The sequence below is a fragment of the Ylistrum balloti genome, unplaced genomic scaffold (assembly GCF_031769215.1).
Source record: "Ylistrum balloti isolate Yb309-2 unplaced genomic scaffold, AGI_CSIRO_Ybal_v1 Utg369830, whole genome shotgun sequence".
Classification (NCBI taxonomy): domain Eukaryota; kingdom Metazoa; phylum Mollusca; class Bivalvia; order Pectinida; family Pectinidae; genus Ylistrum; species Ylistrum balloti.
The window spans coordinates 1,545,562-1,564,205 of NW_026781993.1; the positions used below are offsets into that span (position 1 = coordinate 1,545,562).

Here is an 18,644-nt window from a genome sequence, read left to right on the forward strand (position 1 = left end):
ACAGTACCAGTTGTATAATGGTGGATGAAACTTTAGTAAACCACAAGTGTCAATGGTGACAACACTCTGTGATGATCTGTAAATAAAACTCATGTGTTTCATGACCTCGCACTTTGGTAATTTTGGTTGATGTAACATGTCGTGCTTCCAGAAAAATAAAAATTAACGATTTAAACCAAGGATACCAGTACACCAGTATGGGACGTCAGTACCAAGTTTTTTATGAGTACCTGTCCATCACATGTTTGTGACTGAAACAAATCGTCTAGAACTGTTATTTGCAACCACATACAGGATGATTTTAAGATTGAATTAAAAATAACATTCTCGTGAATTTGATTAATCATACCCTTTAATAGGAATCACAATAACTTTTCTGATTGCTTCGGAAGAATGGCTTCATGTAACTTACATGAAATAATATGGGATTATAAAAATTTTGTCAGCATGCATGGGCCTTCGCTAATATTTAACAGTACAGACACAGAAGGTGATATTGTTAAGTACACAGTACATAACGTCAGGCACTATATCTGTGCGGAGACAATCTTTGAAGGCTCCTAAGGCCAAAAGAGTTTGATAATTGCTGTTTTACCTTTTTGAAACACGTCGATTGAAAAAGAGCATTATCTGTGTATAATTCATTTGCAAACTTATATTAAATGTTTCACTGATGATCTTGATATATTGCCTTCCGTTGTCTCTTATATCAGTGAACTTTAGTCAACATAAGAGTAACCATATCCATGAACCATGAACCCTTCTATGAAGTTTGAAGTTGATCTGTTGAAAACTAATCAAGATATCAAGCAGACACTGTTTTGATGATTGAAAAAAGGGCCATAACTCTTCTTATAGTCGGAAAAATTTGGTCATCGAATGTGTCTAAGTGATCATGGTTATGAACCTTCCTATCAAGTTTGAAAATGATCTTTTGAAAACAAACTGAGAAATTGAACAGACACTGTTTTGGTAATTGAAAAGGGGGCCACAACTCAATGAATTACAGTTCAAAAATTACAAGTGATCAAAATTGTGCAAGCTATCATGGTAATGAAACCTTTCTTTGAAGTTTGAGGTTGATCCTTTGAAGACCACTTGCAATATTGAGCAAACACTCTGTAATTAAATAAAGGGCCATATCTCAGTACATTTTGGTCCAAAAATTGTGGTCATTGAACTAGGCGAGCAATCACGGTAATGAACCATTCCAGAAAGTTTGAAGTTGATCTGTTGATAACTATTTGTGATAAGGGGCCATAAATATGTGGAATATGCTTAAAAATTATGGTGATCAAAATTTTCAGAGCTGTCACAGTAATGAACCTCCCTATGAAGTTTGAAGCTGATCTGTTGAGAACTTCTCAAGTTATCGAGCTGACACCATATGTGTCCGCCCACCCACTAACATAATAACATAATAAGACCCGCCTTCATCAGGCATATAAAAGGCAAAAAACTATCATAAGCAATTTTGAAATGTGTTGGAAATTCAAACTTATCCTTTCAAAATTATCATGATTTTCAATGTTACATATATCTCCAAAAAATTATATAAAATGTGTAAATGGTAAAAATGATTGCATATTCAAAATCAAAACTCATTTTATTGAGATTTTTGTGATGATGAATAGTATATGCTTATAATTTTAACAATACTTATATATACAATATAACAGCATGATTTATTTAAGATAATACATGAGACATCTATAAAGCAGCATCGTTTCACACTCTCCTGTAACCAACCACTGTAATACCTTGATATACAATGATATATCAGAGTTTTTCAGTCCTCATCATCCTTTGCCTTTGGTTTCTTTGGAGATTTGTTCTGAATTTTGTTCCAAGTCTCTGCTGTCCTTGTATCTGCCTTTGTGATGGAGCTGAAGTCAAGTTTCAGAAGATTTGGAAACATTGACACCACATACTGTTTGTAGTTCTGAAAGAAAAAAAAAGTTCATATACAATTATACCCCATGAATTCACCTCAAATTGATTAATCTTGAAGGTTGTATTCTGTTTGGTTGGTTGACAGATTTTCGTCTCCGTGACTCGTCTCACCGATGTGTTGTTGTATGTATCTACATTATCATTTATGGTGGTATGTTTAATTACTTTGGTTTTAAGTTAAATTTGGCGAGTGTAGGGTAGTGATCTGATCCTCATGTGCCATTGCTAGTAGTCCATGTGTTAAGTGTGGTAGCTCTTTACAATGATGCTAATGTGAGATCTAGATGTGATGTTTTTCCAGTTATCATATCAACCTTTGTTGCCAATTCAGGGTTGTTAAGAATAATGGTGTTATTATCAGATATCCAATATTCTATAAGATCTCTTTTGTTTTATTGTTACCCTATAAGGTGCTTGATGGATTTAACACCCAAGATATTATGGAATTATGATATTTACTGTTTTCTCTGCAGCATCAGTCAGCTGTTATGAACATGAGAACCCAATTAACAATGAACAGTTTTGATTGTCCCACTAAGCTTTTGATGTTTGATCATTAATAAAGCCTTACCTTTTCCTTCTCAACTGGGTTTCCATGCAAAGTTAACCTTCTAAGATTTTTCAGTCTCTGCAGTTTTTCTATCTCCTTTAAATCTTTTATTTGGTTGCCATGAAGGTAAAGGATCTGCAAATTTTCTAAGTCTAGCAGCACCTAAAAAGATTTATAAGTACATGTCATGATGAAATATATAGTCAGCAACCATAGACAGGTCAGGCAATACATCAAAAGGAGGCTCAATCATGACTAAACTGCCTTCACTGATTCCTTTTATAAAGGAATGGACTTATTTGTGATCAAGCAAATGGTTCAGCTGATACAGCAGTCCTATCACCAAAATAACCAGCAAACTGTACATAATGCTCTGTGATAAATATGAAACTTGTCTAATGTTCAGAGTGACCTTTGACCTTTTACTTTCACAGATGACTACCAAAAGCTAGGAGACATAGATATTGATGCTATGGTGTTGTTGGGAACTAAAACTGTTCATGAGATTTCTTAATAGTAGACAAACTTATTATTTCAAAAGTAGTGGAGTGTGACCTTTGACCTTTTAACCTTGACCGATGACCACCAAAATCTTATTAGGTATAGAAGTTGATATTACATCAATATGGTGTGAATATGAACAGATTATTGCTTGGTTTCTGAGTAACAGTTTAGATATATCTCCTTGTCTTCTGCCTTTGCCTATGTGAATCACCTATGAGATCTGAACCAAAATTCTATATCCGAGGGTTACTTGAATATCTAGCAAACAATTGTAGTTCTAAAAATATTGCACAATTTCAATGTGAAATACATGGAAATTTTTCCATAATAATTTTAATATTGAGCAGTAAGCAATGAGTGGTAACTACCATTTTAATAATCTGGTAAATCTCAGCCAGGATACAGAACAGGAAGCCTTTCACATAGGGGGAGTAAAGGAAGCAGGTAAGAATTCTTATTTCCTGCAGGGTAGTCCTCTTTGAGGGGGGGGGGGGGGGGGGGGGGGGGGAGAGGGTGGCGGCATATACAAGGTATGTATTGATAGAAACATTATTCAAATTATGATTTGTTTTTTAACAATGTTTGTCCACAACATGATAATGAACAGAAGTTAGTGTTGTGTTGTTTACACCAAGTGAAGAAGTGGGGGGTGGGGGGGGGGGGGGGGGGGGGCATCGTGAGCATTTCTCAGAGGGTTATAATTGATTTTAGTTAATCAACATTTTGCTCCATCTGTCTCATGGTTTGCTGCACCAGCATTCAAGCTATTAGGACACCTCTAGTTTTGTAAGTATATTTGAGATGTTCTTCCTCTTTATTATGTCATACCTTAGTGGAAACCAGTACCTACAGTGTGAGAAATTAGTGACCTCCCTGGGATCAGCTGGTTAGATAATGTGAGAAAAATATTTCCATCCTGAAGTACTCACAGGATCAATGATGGTGAGTTCATTAAAAGACAGGTCAAGCCATTGTACTTTGAGGGGTTCAACATTGTGAGCAAACAGGGTCTCCTTGAGTCCTGAAATATCTGTCAAATTGTTGTTGTTAAAGCGCACAGATTTAGTCGGAGATTTCTTATTCTCCTTTTCAGGAAATTTTGACTTCCTTGGTGTTGCCCTTGGTTCCTCTTCTTTTGCTTCTGTGAAAAATAAACAGAAATTTATTAACTTAGATCACAGTCATCATAATTTTGAGCAAAAACTATACAGAACAAGAATCTGCACATAAAAATGAACTAAAAGTAAAAATGACCTAATTGTGAACACAGAATTGACTAGACTTCCTCACTAATAGCTTCAAGCTGTGTGGATTGTCTGGTTTCTGTTTTTCATTTGATGCCATATTAAGAATTTTCAAACTTTGGAATTTGGCTAATTCACTTAATCAGCTATCAATAGTTTGTCACATCATGCATTAATATGTCAGTGAGACAGTAGGAGGTGCCTGTGAATTACTTTGAATCATTTTTAGGGGTAGGGATATTGATGACTTTGAGTAAGATCACCTTCTTGATTATAAGTTTTCTATTTCACTTCATTTTTGTAGATACTTTCAATAAAATCACATGTTGTTTGTTGATTTGATTTGTCTTGTCTTTAGAAATTTTGTCAAATTAGTGGTGATAAAGTATAGATGGCAAGGCTTATAATTCGTCACAGAATTCTTGTTTCAAAGAAACTTGAAATTTTCAACAAGGAAAGCATTGCAGAATTTAGATTTTAGGAAAATGTTTTGGTTCAGAGTTCTAATAGATGAATAGTGCATACCTATCAACATATAAAGCAACCTTTCCTGGGGAAGTGTCTACAGATCCTGAAATTAGGTTTAGAACATTATCAGCTTTTTTCAACATTACCTTAGCTGTTAACAATACTAAGAGAAGTACCTTTTGCAGACAGAGAAAAATGAAGTACAAACCTTCTACATGGCCATATCTGCAGAAAGAAAAGTTAATACTTTTAGACATCTCATTCATGTTATCTACAGCAGAAGAGGTATTGTTCTTTCTCTTGGTGATGGCACCAGAGCCTTGAAATGGAACAATGCTGCAAAACAAAAAAAGCACAAAAACTTAGATTTCATACACAAGGATAACACAGAACCATAGGTTTGTGTGGCATTCCTTGTTGAAAATCTGAAAAAAATATTAATAAAAGAGAATTTGGAAGGATTTGAAGTATTATTAACAGCACCAAAATGACTCAAATATTGATCACCATGTATCAGTCTGTTTTAAATGTGATTTGAAACTGCAAGTCTCAAGTGATAATTGCAAAAGAGATCTGATATGCTTTCAACAGTGACATATAAGATTCTACGTTAATTGTAAAATGAATATATCAACTCATTTTTTCTGACAAATAGTTTCTAGCACATTTGCACAATTGGCTGGCAATCTCATGAAAGTAAAGTAACTTTTCAGTAGGTTTAAAACAACAATCTTGCAGGATTTTGTAATGGCAGCCATAATCAAAATGTGTTTGAAACTTGGGTTGTAGGAAAAAATATAGCCAATGACTGCCAATGGCTTTGACATATTTATGTAAGTTACGAGAAATGTTTTTACCTTTTCATGGATATATTGTTCATAGACATAGCACCTTTGTAAATCATTTAAAACACCCAAGTGCCCAGCCATGCACAGGTCACTACCAGGTAAATTTAGGATTTTTTTTCACACAGGGAGGATTTCTAACTATTTACTACAAAGGATAAAAATAAATTTGCAGAGTTATTGTTCCATTGTTTGGGGTAACAATGCCAAAAAGAATATTGTAAAACTAGGTGTCTGCAGAAGAGAGTAGCAAGAATAATTCTAAACTGTGATTTCTCTACACCTTCATGTGATATGTTAAAGCACCTCAATTGGTTGCCTTTTTGTTAATGAATTTTATAAGCTTATTAGCTTTGCTATAACAGTAAAAACATGGAATAATCCTACAGAAGACATTGTATCTGCTCCAAATGCAAATACTTTTAAAAACAAACTGGATAAGTTTTGGAAAAATCAAGATATTGTATATAAATAAAGAGCTACTGTAAACTAACCGGAAAATGAACTTTAACCACATTAATATAATTTTTGAGTCTGGTGAAGAGGAACACGGTGTGTTCCTGTACCGGAAACACTACTATACTATACAATCAAGCTGTTTCAGTGTACAAGGTGCTTAATAATTTAGCTCCACGAAGTTTGGATTGTTTTTCTTATTTGTCTGGTGTTCAAAGTAGATCTACAATATCTTCGTTCTTACATGTTTTTAACTTGCCATCTCGCAAAACAAACATTTTTAGAAAGTCGTACATTGATCTTACATTGAACCTTTTACCCAACGATGCGAGAAATTCTAATTCTCTTTAAGCTTTTAAGAAATCTGGAAAGACATGTTATGTGGAATGATATCTCCTTATCCCTGTTGCTGTATTTTACTTTCCTGTGAAATGTTTTCGTAATTTAAATTGTAAATATTGTATATCATCTTCTTGGTCATATGTAAGACGAGCATATTGCTCATAATGTTATCAAGAATAAATAAAGTCAAATTATTATTATAGTTTTTCGGCATTGTATTACCTTAATCCCGACATGTTTTCGTCAACGGTTGTTCTTATCACCAATATGTCGATGGATCTCTAAACCAAAGATGCAGGATGTATGTATATCTACATATTTGATTGTGAATATTCCTTTAACAGATGTCGTAGTTCAACAATACGGACATTACGCCATCATGGTTTTTCGTTGCTATGTGTTATTCGATCGCTAATATCAGAAACCGGTGCTGGTGGCGACCTATTCCGGATCAATGTTTTTAGGCGATTTTGTTATGACATTAGATTTGAATGATTTTTTATTAGTCTTGCGTATGGTATTTTGTCCTTAAAATGAAAAAAAGTATGTTAGGTTGTTATCTTTTTAAAGAATTTGTTTATTTGTATTAAAGCCTCTCTATTTATGAATATCCGGATATTGACAACAGCATACGAATTATTAGTTTGTATATCTATGCAACCAATCAAAAGCCCTTTTACAAACATACGCGCTGTGTTCCGAATATTCGAACTCCGAACGTAAATCAATGAAAGTTGCAGGCAAATAGATTGACCATGCGGACAAAACAAATACAGAAGGGGACAGTAATGAAATCTCCCTTAGGAAAAAGCATAAGGAAATTTGTATTTGTTTCATTTGTCTCTTCAATTGGATTGGCAGCGATACTATTCGGGTAAATGCAGCACTTGTTGACTCTGAGAGACTTCAAGCTGTCAGCTAATTTTGACGCATTTTGTACTTTTAACTCGTTGTTATCTGGTTGCGCAGTATAAAAAAGAATGCCAAACTTAAGTGGTACATTACATTGTGTCAATACTTATTTAAAATAATTTGGAAAGTATTCAAAGTGAATCGCTCTGCGTCCGTGGTCCGTCCGTCTGTAAACAATGTTTTGTCATCGCTATTTCTTGAGAAGTACTGGATGGACCTTACGAAAATTGCCTTTAAAGGTTACCCTTGGTCCCTAGTTGTGCCAGTTTAATTTTGGGTCTGATCAGAAAAGCAAAATGGCCGACAGACCACCATCTTGGATTTTGCCTTTGAAAGTTTATCTTTATTTCTTGAGAAGTGATTGATGGATCTTTTTAAAATGTTATTTGTGGGTTCCCCTTGGTCCCTTCTTGTGTCAGTCTGATTTTGGGACTGCTCAGAAAAACAAAATGGTAGACAGACGGATATCTTAAATTTTAACTTTTAAAGATTATTATCACTATTTTTGCAAATGTCTTATCATTAAGAGCAAAAACAGGGAAGAGAAAAGAAGGGAAAAGATTCAACTTTCAAAGAGCATATAAAGATCAAATAATGGTGGCACCAAGATCCTTCTGGGATCTCTTGTTTTTTGTTTCGTTGCAAGGTCTACGCAAATACACTAGAATATACTCAAATATACAATGTATATACATACTTAAATAGACCTAAATCTACTCAAATTTCCTCCTTTTGTGCATAATGCAGTCATTATGTTTAAATGTAATGAACATTCATGTTGTCATTAGATAAAATGTGATTGGTGGAAATTACTGGATTTATTTTCTATTTCTATTTAATTTCTTGTACAGTTCTGACCTAGCTGTTAAGTGTTTGGGACAGAAGAAGAAAACATGATTGATTGTTTCCACGTTATTACAGAACTCACAATTTTGTGATTTGTGTTTCAACATAGTATATATAATATTTTTAAATCTTAAATTTGTTTTACCTTATCTTGATATCTTGATCTTGTGATAATTTTATCTTCTGATTTACTGTGGCTGTTTAATTTTGTCTTTTTAAAAGGTTTTTCTATTATTTGTCTCAAGTTGTTTGAATTACTCTGATCTCTCCAAATTCTATCCAATATTTAGATCATCTGACCTGAAGGGTCAAGATAACCAATAGCCATCGTGTTTCGTTTGTCTTTACAACCCTACTCTTCTTTTATACCAGGACGGATTTCTACCAAATCTGATTTTCTGCATCATTGGGTGAGAGTAATCATTTCTTAAATTCAGATTTTTGATTCTGGGTTAAGGGAGGGGGCCCAAAAGGGGAAGATGCTGAAACTAGATTAAAAAACCCTACCCCTCTTTTATGCCTGGGTGGATTTTAACAAGCTGTGGTCTGATTCATCATTTAGGGTAGGCAGTTATTTCTTAAATTCAGAAGTTTGATTCAACCCTTAGGGACTAAAGGACAGGGGCTCAAAAGGGAAAATAAGACAATATTTTGCTTAATAACACTACTGCTTTTTAATAGTTGAAGCAATACAAGCAGACTTCGAGATTTGAGAATCATTTCTGATCTTCAGAAAGTTGATTGGACCTGTAGGGAATTGGGGGCAGAAGTTAGACAAGATTGTGCTTGAAAATGCTTCCTTTGTTAATGCTTGAGTGGATTTCAACCAAATTTAGACAAAAACATCACTGAAGGTAGGGAATCATTTCTTAAATACAGAAAGTTGATTTTACCCCTAGTGAATAGGAATGACCTTGATCTGTTTGAAAGGTCACAGGGATCAAATGTGTTAAAATCTTTAAATGACTTCTTCTCAATAACCATAAGGCCAAGGACGATAATATTAGGCCTTTAGTATGCTAGGATAAAGGGCTACCAAGTTTGTTAATATAAGGATCTTGATATTGGGCGTGTGGCTTGCTTTTCCAACAAGCAATAGTTTTGGGGTAATGACAATTATGTAGTGCATGTATATAAAGAATATGATTTCTAGTTTGTAGAAAATGTCTTGATGAACAAACAGTGTCTTCTATGTAAGCTGTAGAGTAATTGAACAATTATTTAAGGCCTATTTTGCCTCAATGTCATTTATGTTATGATTCAGTGTTTTCTTCATTAGTTTGTCAGCTCTTTTGTTGCCAGGAATATCACCAGGGGATGGAATATATACAGTGGAACTTCTCCAAAGTGACCCTGCATGGGACATGAATATTTGGCGGGTTAAGGGAGGGTTTGGTTTGTAGAAGTGAAGCAAGTTAACCAATCCATACTCTAATATAATTGAACAGATTCCATTCTGTACATTACATAAACCATTCAGCATTTATACTGCACACGTCCAACTGAATACAGAGAAATAAGTTTAATACAGTAAAGATATTAGAAAAAGTGAAAATGTGAAAAAGCAGTAATACTTGTATTCTATATGTGGCTTTAGTCTAAAAGGATTCTGCGCATTGCCTGGTGATCTCGGAAGTAATTTACCGTTATGTAGTTATGGCCTGACTTAGCGGTGGTCAAATGGTCAGCTTGTCTGCAAGTGTTACCAACCAATATATTTGATGAATGTATGTTTTGTTGATCAGTATAAAATCTTTAACTTCTACAACAACACTCATTTGACATTTCCATTCTCTATTTTTCAAAAATAACATTATTTAATTATTCACAATTTAGATGCGAATCTGTAACTATCTAACTCTGCATCAACACTCATTGTCACTTTATCTGTAGCGGTTTCTGAATTCAGTGAAATGATATGGTTTCATTTTGTCATTGGACATACATTATGTTTATTATAATCCTTTTGATCAGGAAAGGTATTGTATACAAAGCCTAACCATGGCAAAGCTTACAACTGTCACCTCAGGTGTAGTAACAGTACGCTTATCAGAACTTGATTTGGTTTTGATAAGGATTGGTTTGTGGGAGTTGTTTTGTACTAGTTCTACTGTGATACCCAGTTCATCTTATAGTTGTAGAGAACATAGAATCAAATTTAGAATGACTTGAGCTATTTCTGGTGTCTATAAATTGTAGTGCCAAAAGACTGTCTGAGAAGATGACTGTCCTGTTTGGTTTGGATTGATCTATCAATCTTAACGCTAAACCTGTAGCTGTGAGTTTACTGTAATAAACTGAACTGAACTGAAACATTTTGTTTGATATGTTTATGTTGTTGTTAGAGGCACAAACTCCTAGACCTACACTATTTGTTCATGGAATTTCAGAACCATCAATGTAGTATCTAATATAAACATTGTGATTTATCTTCTATGGTTGCTATGGATGTAATTTTGGTTTCTGTTGGGTTTAAGTTTTTGTCGGATGATGTATGAATTTTTTAATTAATTTCGGGTTTACTGGGAATCCAAGGCATTAAGGGCAGGGTTTTGAAACTTTTTTTCCAAATTTAGTCTGAAGCGTTCTTTGAAGAAGGATAATCAACTTCATACAGATGGTGGGTCTCTGCCCGCTGGGGCGGAAGGGGCCAACTAGAGTAAATAGAGCAAATTCTTTAAAATCCTACTCCTTCTGCAGAACTGATTGGGTATTGTCCAAATTTGGCCTGAGGCATTTTTAGGTCATCTGACCCGAAGGGTCCGATGACCTATAGTCATCATGCTTCGTCCGTCGTCGTCCGCCGTGCGCCGTCCGTAAACTTTTCATTCAAACGACTTCTTCTCAATAATTGGAAGGCCCAGGCAACTAATATTTGGCCTGTAGCTTGCTTTGATGAAGCCCTACCAAGTTTGTTATAAAGAATGACCTTGACCTTCATTCAAGGTCACAGGGGTCAAATGTCTTAAAATCTTCAAACGACTTCTTCTCAATAACTGGAGGGCCCAGGCAACTAATATTTAGCCTGTAGCTTGCTTTGATGAAACCCTACCAAGTTTGTTCAAATGAATGACCTTGACCTTCATTCAAGGTCACAGGGGTCAAATGTCTTTAAATCTTCAAAGGACTTCTTCTCAGTAATCAAAAGGCCCAGGCAACTAAAATAAGGCCTGTAGCATGCTGGGATGAAGGACTACCAAGTTTGTTCAAATGAATGACCTTGACCCACTTTAAAGGTCACAGGGGTCAAATATGTTAAAATCTTCAAACAACTTCTTCTCAATAACCAAAAGGCTCAGATTGCTGATATTGTGCCTGTGGCATGCTGGGATGAAGGGCTATCAAGTTTGTTTAAATGAATGACCTTGAACAACTTTCAAGGTCACAGGGGTCAAATATGTCAAAATCTTTAAATAACTTCTTCTCAAATACTAGAAGGCCTAGGGGGCTAATACTTGGCCCATAGCATGCTGGCATGGAGCCCTACAAAGTTTGTTCAAATGAATGACCTTGGCCCACTTTCAAGGTCACAGGGGTCAAATATGTTAAAATATACAAAGGACATCATCTCAATAAGCAAAAGTCTATGAGTGCCGATATTGGGTCTGTAGCATGCTGGGAGGAAAGGCTACCAAGTTTATTTAAATGAATGACCTTGAACAACTTTCAAGGTCGCAGGGGTCAAATATGTCAAAATCTTTAAATAACTTCTTCTCAAATACTAGAAGGCCTAGGGGGCTAATACTTGGCCCATAGCATGCTGGCATGGAGCCCTACAAAGTTTGTTCAAATGAATGACCTTGGCCCACTTTCAAGGTCACAGGGGTCAAATATGTTAAAATATACAAAGGACTTCATCTCAATAAGCAAAAGTCTATGAGTGCCGATATTGGGTCTGTAGCATGCTGGGAGGAAAGGCTACCAAGTTTATTCAAATGAATGACCTCAACCCACTTTCAAGGTCACAGGGGTCAAATATGTTAAAATATACAAACGACTTCTTCTCAACAAGCAAAAGTCCATGAGTGCTGATATTGGGCCTGTAAGATGCTTGGAGGAGAGGCTACCAAGTTTGTTCAAATGAATGACCTCAACCCACTTTCTAGGTTTGGCTTGCTTTTTGTCAGATGACCGTTAAGGCCCATGGGCCTCTTGTTTGTGTGAAGGGGTATTAATTTTTGATAAACGGTGGGTCTCTGCCCCCTTGGGCAAGAGTGGTAGGGCCAAGAAAGGGGAATAGAGAAAATTCTTTAAAATCATGTGTTGTCAGAATGATTGGATTTTTGCCCCAAATTGGTCGGAGCACTCGGATGAAGAGAAATGAATTATGTATAAAAAATGGGTCTCTGCCCCCAAGGGCAAGGATGGCAGGGCCAAGGAGGGGAAATAGAGGAAATTCTAAAAATTCTTACTTCTCCAGTTGGAATGATTTGGTCTGAAATATGAATGGTTTTGCTTACCTGGGGACAGAAGGTTGGGGTCTCATAGGAAAATAGATATGTTGTGTGATTAGATATTAAGAATTCCTTTAATGAGGCAAGTCCAAGAAGGAATTTCTTGTCTCTGTCTAGGTCTCTGTACAGGGTAGCACTAATTAATCATTCAGATATAAATGATTTTCTTGCTGGATTCAGTGCCTTGTAGGCTCAGTCAGCTGAACTAGTCCTATAATGGAGATATTGCATCCTCCAAACCTTGCATTGCATAAAAGAGCTCAAATATTGCAGTCGTATTTTGTACAGGGTGTTTTAGAACAGATAAAGACAATTTTTATTTTCTGTGGTCAAAAGTGGCAAAAGTAAATAACATTGAGAACTACTTCACAGGTTTCCATATTAATTAATAATATGCCTTGATTTTTTACAGCTCCTTTGGTACTTACTTTGAGAGTCGTAAAGTAAGAAGAGAAGAAGAAACTCTTGCGGAAAAGTTTGCTTCCAGTCAGGCTGCTGGCAGATGGGAACATTTAAAGTATGGAGTTAAAAAATACAAGGAGGAAGAACAATAAGGATTATTCTGTGTGACTGATGAGCTGTGAGAACTTTCTTGGACTGATGTTGTACAGATAATGCTATCAGTTATAAACATGTGAGGACTAATTAGCAATTCAGAAGTATGACAATATAGCAAATTATGTGAGAGATAATGAACAACCTCAGAAGTGTGACAATATAACAAGTACTGTAGGTACTGTGAACTGGTATTTATTTCTGTGCTAACTTTATTGACGTGGCTGTGAAACAAAAATACCTTAGTGATAATGTAATGGAAAAATTGCATGCTTGTTTTGTAAAGATATTTTTTGTTTGGAAGTAAACTGTTTGTTGACTTTTTAAAAGCTATCTATCATTTATAATAATAGCCAAAGGCCTGCGCAGTTATGTAGGGGTGTGCATTTCATGAAAAGTTGATCAACAATTTTACTTCATAACAATAATTCAACATTATGTCCAAAGAGGTGAGAAAGAAATCTAACTCAAAGCTTGCTCTTAAAAAGAAGGGAAGGGGAAATTGTGAAGATGCCAAGACAGTGTTAATACAAAATGTAGATCTGAATGAAACATGTGAGTTTCAGCAACTGAGGCCTAGAAATGCCACTGCTGTATTTCCTCTTCCAAGTTCTAGTATTGAAAAGATGACACATCAGCAGGACACTGAGGAATGCCAAGGACGGAAAAGACATAGAAAAGTAAATGATCTGCTCAATTCTGCAAGCAATGTCCTTTCAAAAGAAAAGATTGATGATGAAGAAGAAGAAAAGGTGGATGTAGATGATCTTGATAAGAGTGAAGGTAACAAACTTGAGGACACCGGAGAAGAACTAAGTAAAGCTGACAGAGGTAGATGTCTTGCCTGTGGCTTGTTCTTTCCACAAACAGATTTGAAGACTCACATACAGAAATGCCTTCAGTCCAAGTTTAAGAGATCCTCCAAGACAGGTTAGTCACCCAGTCAGTGACAGGTCAGTTACCCATTCACTGACAGATCAATTACTCAGTGACAAGTCAATCACTCAGTCACTGACAAGTTAGTTGCCCAGACAGTAACATGTCAATCTCCAAATCAAGACAGGTCAATCACTCAGTCTGTGACAGGTTAGTTGCTCAGACAGTGACATGTCAATTACCCATTCATTGATAAGTCAGTCACTCAGTAATTGACAGGTTAGTCACCCAATCAGTGACAGGTCAATCATTCAGTCAGTGATGGGTAAGTTACCTAGTTGGTGACAGGTTAGTCATCCAGTCAGTGACAGGTCAGTGACCCAATCAGTGACAGGTCAGTCATTTATCAGTGACAGGTCAATCACTCAGTCAGTTACAGGTAAGTCACCTAGTTGGTGACAGGCTAGTCATCCAGTCAGTGACAGGTAAATTACTCTGTCAGTTACAGGTGAGATGCCCAATCAGTGATAGGTAAGTCATCCAGTTAGTGTCAGGTTAGTGTTAGGTTAGTGACCTGGTCAGCTACAAGTGACTAACTAGGTGATTACTAGATATATAAGTATACTCATCTTGGCAGACATTGTAAACATATAATTGATATTGTACCAGTTGATTACTAGATATGAAGTCTGTTGGGACAGTATATGTGCCTGTGTCTATTTAGCTCTTTTATGAGCCAAATAGCTTACAATATGTATGACCTTATACTCATATAGTTGTAGTATACAACATGTCTTTTGAGGGAATTTTATGAAGTTTGGATAGAATTTTGTCTTATTGAGTGAATTGATCCCTTCAATATTTCAGAAATACAGAAGGAAAGAAATGATGAACTATTACAGGAAGGAAATACTGAAGAGAGCTACTTATGTCAGTTCTGTAGGAGGGATTTAACTCGTCTCAACTCGAAACTCAAAACGCAGCACCTTAACAGGTGTATGGATCAGGTATACAGAATCATCACTGTTCAACCATTTAATGTTCATACCGTTTAACTATCTCAGAATGTACAGTATTGTCCTACCATTTCAAATTCTCAGGGAGGAAAAGTTAGGTTAAGTGCATAGTGCTGTCATTTAACTCTTGAGTTGCTATCCATGTAAAATTAAGTTTTGCAGGTGAACTGCTATTCCCTCCATGCTGGAACTCCTGTCTGGCGCAAGTTATTATGTAAAAATGGACACAGCTGGCAACAAAACCATTGCATTATTAACAAGTTCATAATCTGATCTTGGAACACATAGTAAATGAAAATTCACTCAAAGTCGTTCATACAAGATTTGGTTGATGTTGTGAGAATGCATTGTTTTCCCCGAAAGGGTGGTATTTTTAGATAAAAAAAATGTTTTCAAAAGCGGAGTGTATTACGTCACATATCCGAGATTTCCATGCAGTAAATGGCAGGCATGTACATCAATTTGTTGACGCAAATTTACACATGTTAATACGGTATGTTGATCTTCTTGATGCGATTTGCGATCATAGTTAGGAATCATAAAAGTCTATTGGTTAAAGATTTATTGACCAGCGTAAGATAGCTTCTGAATCACATATAATAACAAATTTGATAACGCATTGGAAAATTAACTGTAGGAGAGGTGTGACGTCAGCGAAACGGCGTTGTCAGCTGATCAAGTTCTGTACTGTCTGACTGGAATTTTGTGTTGTTGAATAAAATTTATCACATTTTAATATTATGAAATGTATGAAACTCTGAGATTTAAGACTTTTGTCATATTTTCTCATGAAATATTATTGTGACATTGCATATATCATGGGTATGCTGCAATTATATCGGTTCAGTGTCAGAATTCGTTTGTCATATCAAATATAAACAACATGGCAGATAGTCAGAATTTGTCAGACGACTTTTTCAATGTTTTACCGGAATTTCAGGATGTATTTGAAGAAATTTTTAAGGACAATGACAGTGGTAAGTTTGAGGGATATGATCTTAATGAAATTGACGAGAATGACTAGCTGTACAATGCTTTCGCTGAAGAATATTGGAGGCAGGGTATAAAGACACTGTCTACTTTCACTTTCATGTCTCGAGCAGAAGTCAATTTAAAAGATATAAATAACCCTATGACTAACCTGGATTATTTCAAAGAGTTTTTCTCAGAAGCCATAACTTCAACAATTTTTGAAGAAACAAACTGCTATGTAGAAGACTTTTTGGACAATCACAGAAATCACCCTGCTCATTCATTTTTGAAAAAATGGTGTCCAGTCATGAACAACATGAAAGCATTTCATGCAGTGGCTCTTGCCATTGGGTTAGTGACACAGGCCAACATCTAAGATTGCTAGTCAACAGGTCCTGTAGTAAGTACTCCTTTTTACGCAAGTGATGTCCAGGGATTAAACTTTGAATATAATGAGCTTTATGAATCTCTCTGACAACAACAGTAGAGACAGGATAACTATTCATCTCACCAGGAACTTGAACGTCCCTATCGTGACATCATAAACAACTTAGAGAGAGTTTATATACCACACCAGTAGTTGGTAGTCGATGAGGGCATGATACCATGGTATACAGTCCAGATAAACCAACAAAATACAGAATCAGAGTATTTCTGTGGTGTGACTCAACAAATGGTTACTGCTCGAGGCTAGCACTAATTATTGGAAGAGAGAATGCATTCTCAGGAGTGGAAAAGTTGGACCATATAGCACAGTCCTATCTTTAATTAGCATTCTCAGATTGGAAAAGTTGGACCATATAGCACAGTCTAACCATTTGAGAAGTATTTCAGTACAGTTTATTTCCTCAAGTCTAAATAAAAAAATCACTGTTAGTGGTGCTTCAGAACAGGACAGATCAAGTCTCCTTCGGTCAGGATTCATGTAATGCTACAATACAGACCATCAGACTGTTAAACAGTGCTACAATATACACCACCTCCTTGAGTCCCACTCTGGAGATTCAGAATTTTAATAGTGCTGCAATATACACTATCTCCTTGGGTCTCACTCTGGAAATCAGACTGTTTAATAGTGCTGCAATATACACTATCTCCTTGAGTCTCACTCTGGAGATCAGACCTGTAAGTAGTACCTTATTACACCATCTCCATGGGTCTCACTCTGGAGATCAGACTGTTTAATAGTGCTGCAATATACACTATCTCCATGGGTCTCACTCTGGAGATTCAGAATGTTTGTTAGTACTACACTTCACACCATCTCCATGGGTCTCACTCTGAAGATTCAGGCTGTTTGTTAGTGCTACAGTTCATACCATCTCCATGGGTCTCACTCTGGAGATTCAGACTGTTTAGTAGTGCTACAGTTCACACCATCTCCATTGGTCTCACTCTGGAGATTCAGACTGTTTAATAGTGCTACAGTTCACACCATCTCCATGGGTCTCACTCTGGAGATTCAGACTGTTTAGTAGTGCTGCAATATACACTATCTCCATGGGTCTCACTCTGGAGATTCATACTGTTTAGTAGTGCTACAGTTTACACCGTCTCCATGGGTCTCACTCTGGAGATTCAGACTGTTTGTTAGTACTACAGTTCATACCATCTCCATGGGTCTCACTCTGGAGATTCAGACTGTTTAGTAGTGCTACACTTCACACCATCTCCATGGGTCTCACTCTGGAGATTCAGACTGTTTAGTAGTGCTACAGTTCACACCATTTCCTCAAGTCGTACTCTTGAGATTCAGTTTGTTTTGTAGTGCTATCTCCTTGAGTCTCACTCATTCAGTCTTTAGGTGTCCATCCTTCTGTCCGATTTCAAAATTAGGTCTCCATCCTTCTGTCCGATGTCAACATTAGGTGTCAATTCTTCTGTCCGATGTCAACATTAGGTGTCCATTCCTCAGTCTGATGTCAACATTAGGTGTCCATTGCTCCGTCTGATGTCAACATTAGCTGTCCATCCTTCTGTCCAATGTCAACATTAGGTGTCCATTGCTCAGTCTGATGTCAACATTAGATGTCCATTCCTCAGTCTGATGTCAACATTAAGTGTCCATTCCTCAGTCTGATGTCAACATTAGGTGTCCATTCCTCAGTCTGATGTCAACATTATGTGTCCATTCCTCAGTCTGATGTCAACATTAGGTGTCCATCCTTCTGTCCGATGTCAACATTATGTGTCCATTCCTCAGTCCGATGTCAACATTAGGTGTCCATTCCTCAGTCCGATGTCAACATTATGTGTCCATTCCTCAGTCTGATGTCAACATTAGGTGTCCATTCCTCAGTCTGATGTCAACATTAGGTGTCCATTCCTCAGTCTGATGTCCACATTATGTGTCCATTCCTCAGTCTGATGTCCACATTAGGTGTCCATTCCTCAGTCTGATGTCAACATTAGGTGTCCATTCCTCAGTCTGATGTCAACATTAGGTGTCCATCCTTCTGTCCGATGTCAACATTATGTGTCCATTCCTCAGTCTGATGTCCACATTAGGTGTCCATTCCTCAGTCTGATGTCAACATTAGGTGTCCATTCCTCAGTCTGATGTCAACATTAGGTGTCCATTCTTCTCAGTCCGATGTCAACATTATGTGTCCATTCCTCAGTCTGATGTCCACATTAGGTGTCCATTCCTC

The 18,644-nt window shown here is 36.5% G+C and overlaps 2 protein-coding genes across 2 annotated transcripts in view; one reads left to right on the forward strand and one right to left on the reverse strand.

Moving 5' to 3' along the window:
* Positions 1-1,626: 1,626 nt before the first annotated feature.
* On the reverse strand, positions 1,627-6,688 carry LOC132545172 (leucine-rich repeat-containing protein 51-like). The gene is made up of 5 exons (XM_060208848.1): positions 6,585-6,688; positions 4,928-5,055; positions 3,937-4,148; positions 2,525-2,665; positions 1,627-1,942 (listed from the first exon to the last, which is right to left on the reverse strand). Exons 1-5 carry the CDS (start codon positions 6,596-6,598, stop codon positions 1,790-1,792), a joined length of 648 nt encoding a protein of 215 aa, XP_060064831.1. The 5' UTR covers positions 6,599-6,688; the 3' UTR covers positions 1,627-1,789.
* Positions 6,689-13,566: 6,878 nt separating this feature from the next.
* Positions 13,567-18,644, forward strand: part of LOC132545148 (structure-specific endonuclease subunit SLX4-like) — a 39,306-nt gene continuing 34,228 nt past the window's right edge. Inside the window, exons 1-2 of the mRNA XM_060208824.1 lie at positions 13,567-14,059; positions 14,873-15,012. Coding sequence (XP_060064807.1) covers positions 13,567-14,059; positions 14,873-15,012 — 633 coding nt within the window. The remainder of the gene's footprint in view (positions 14,060-14,872; positions 15,013-18,644) is intronic.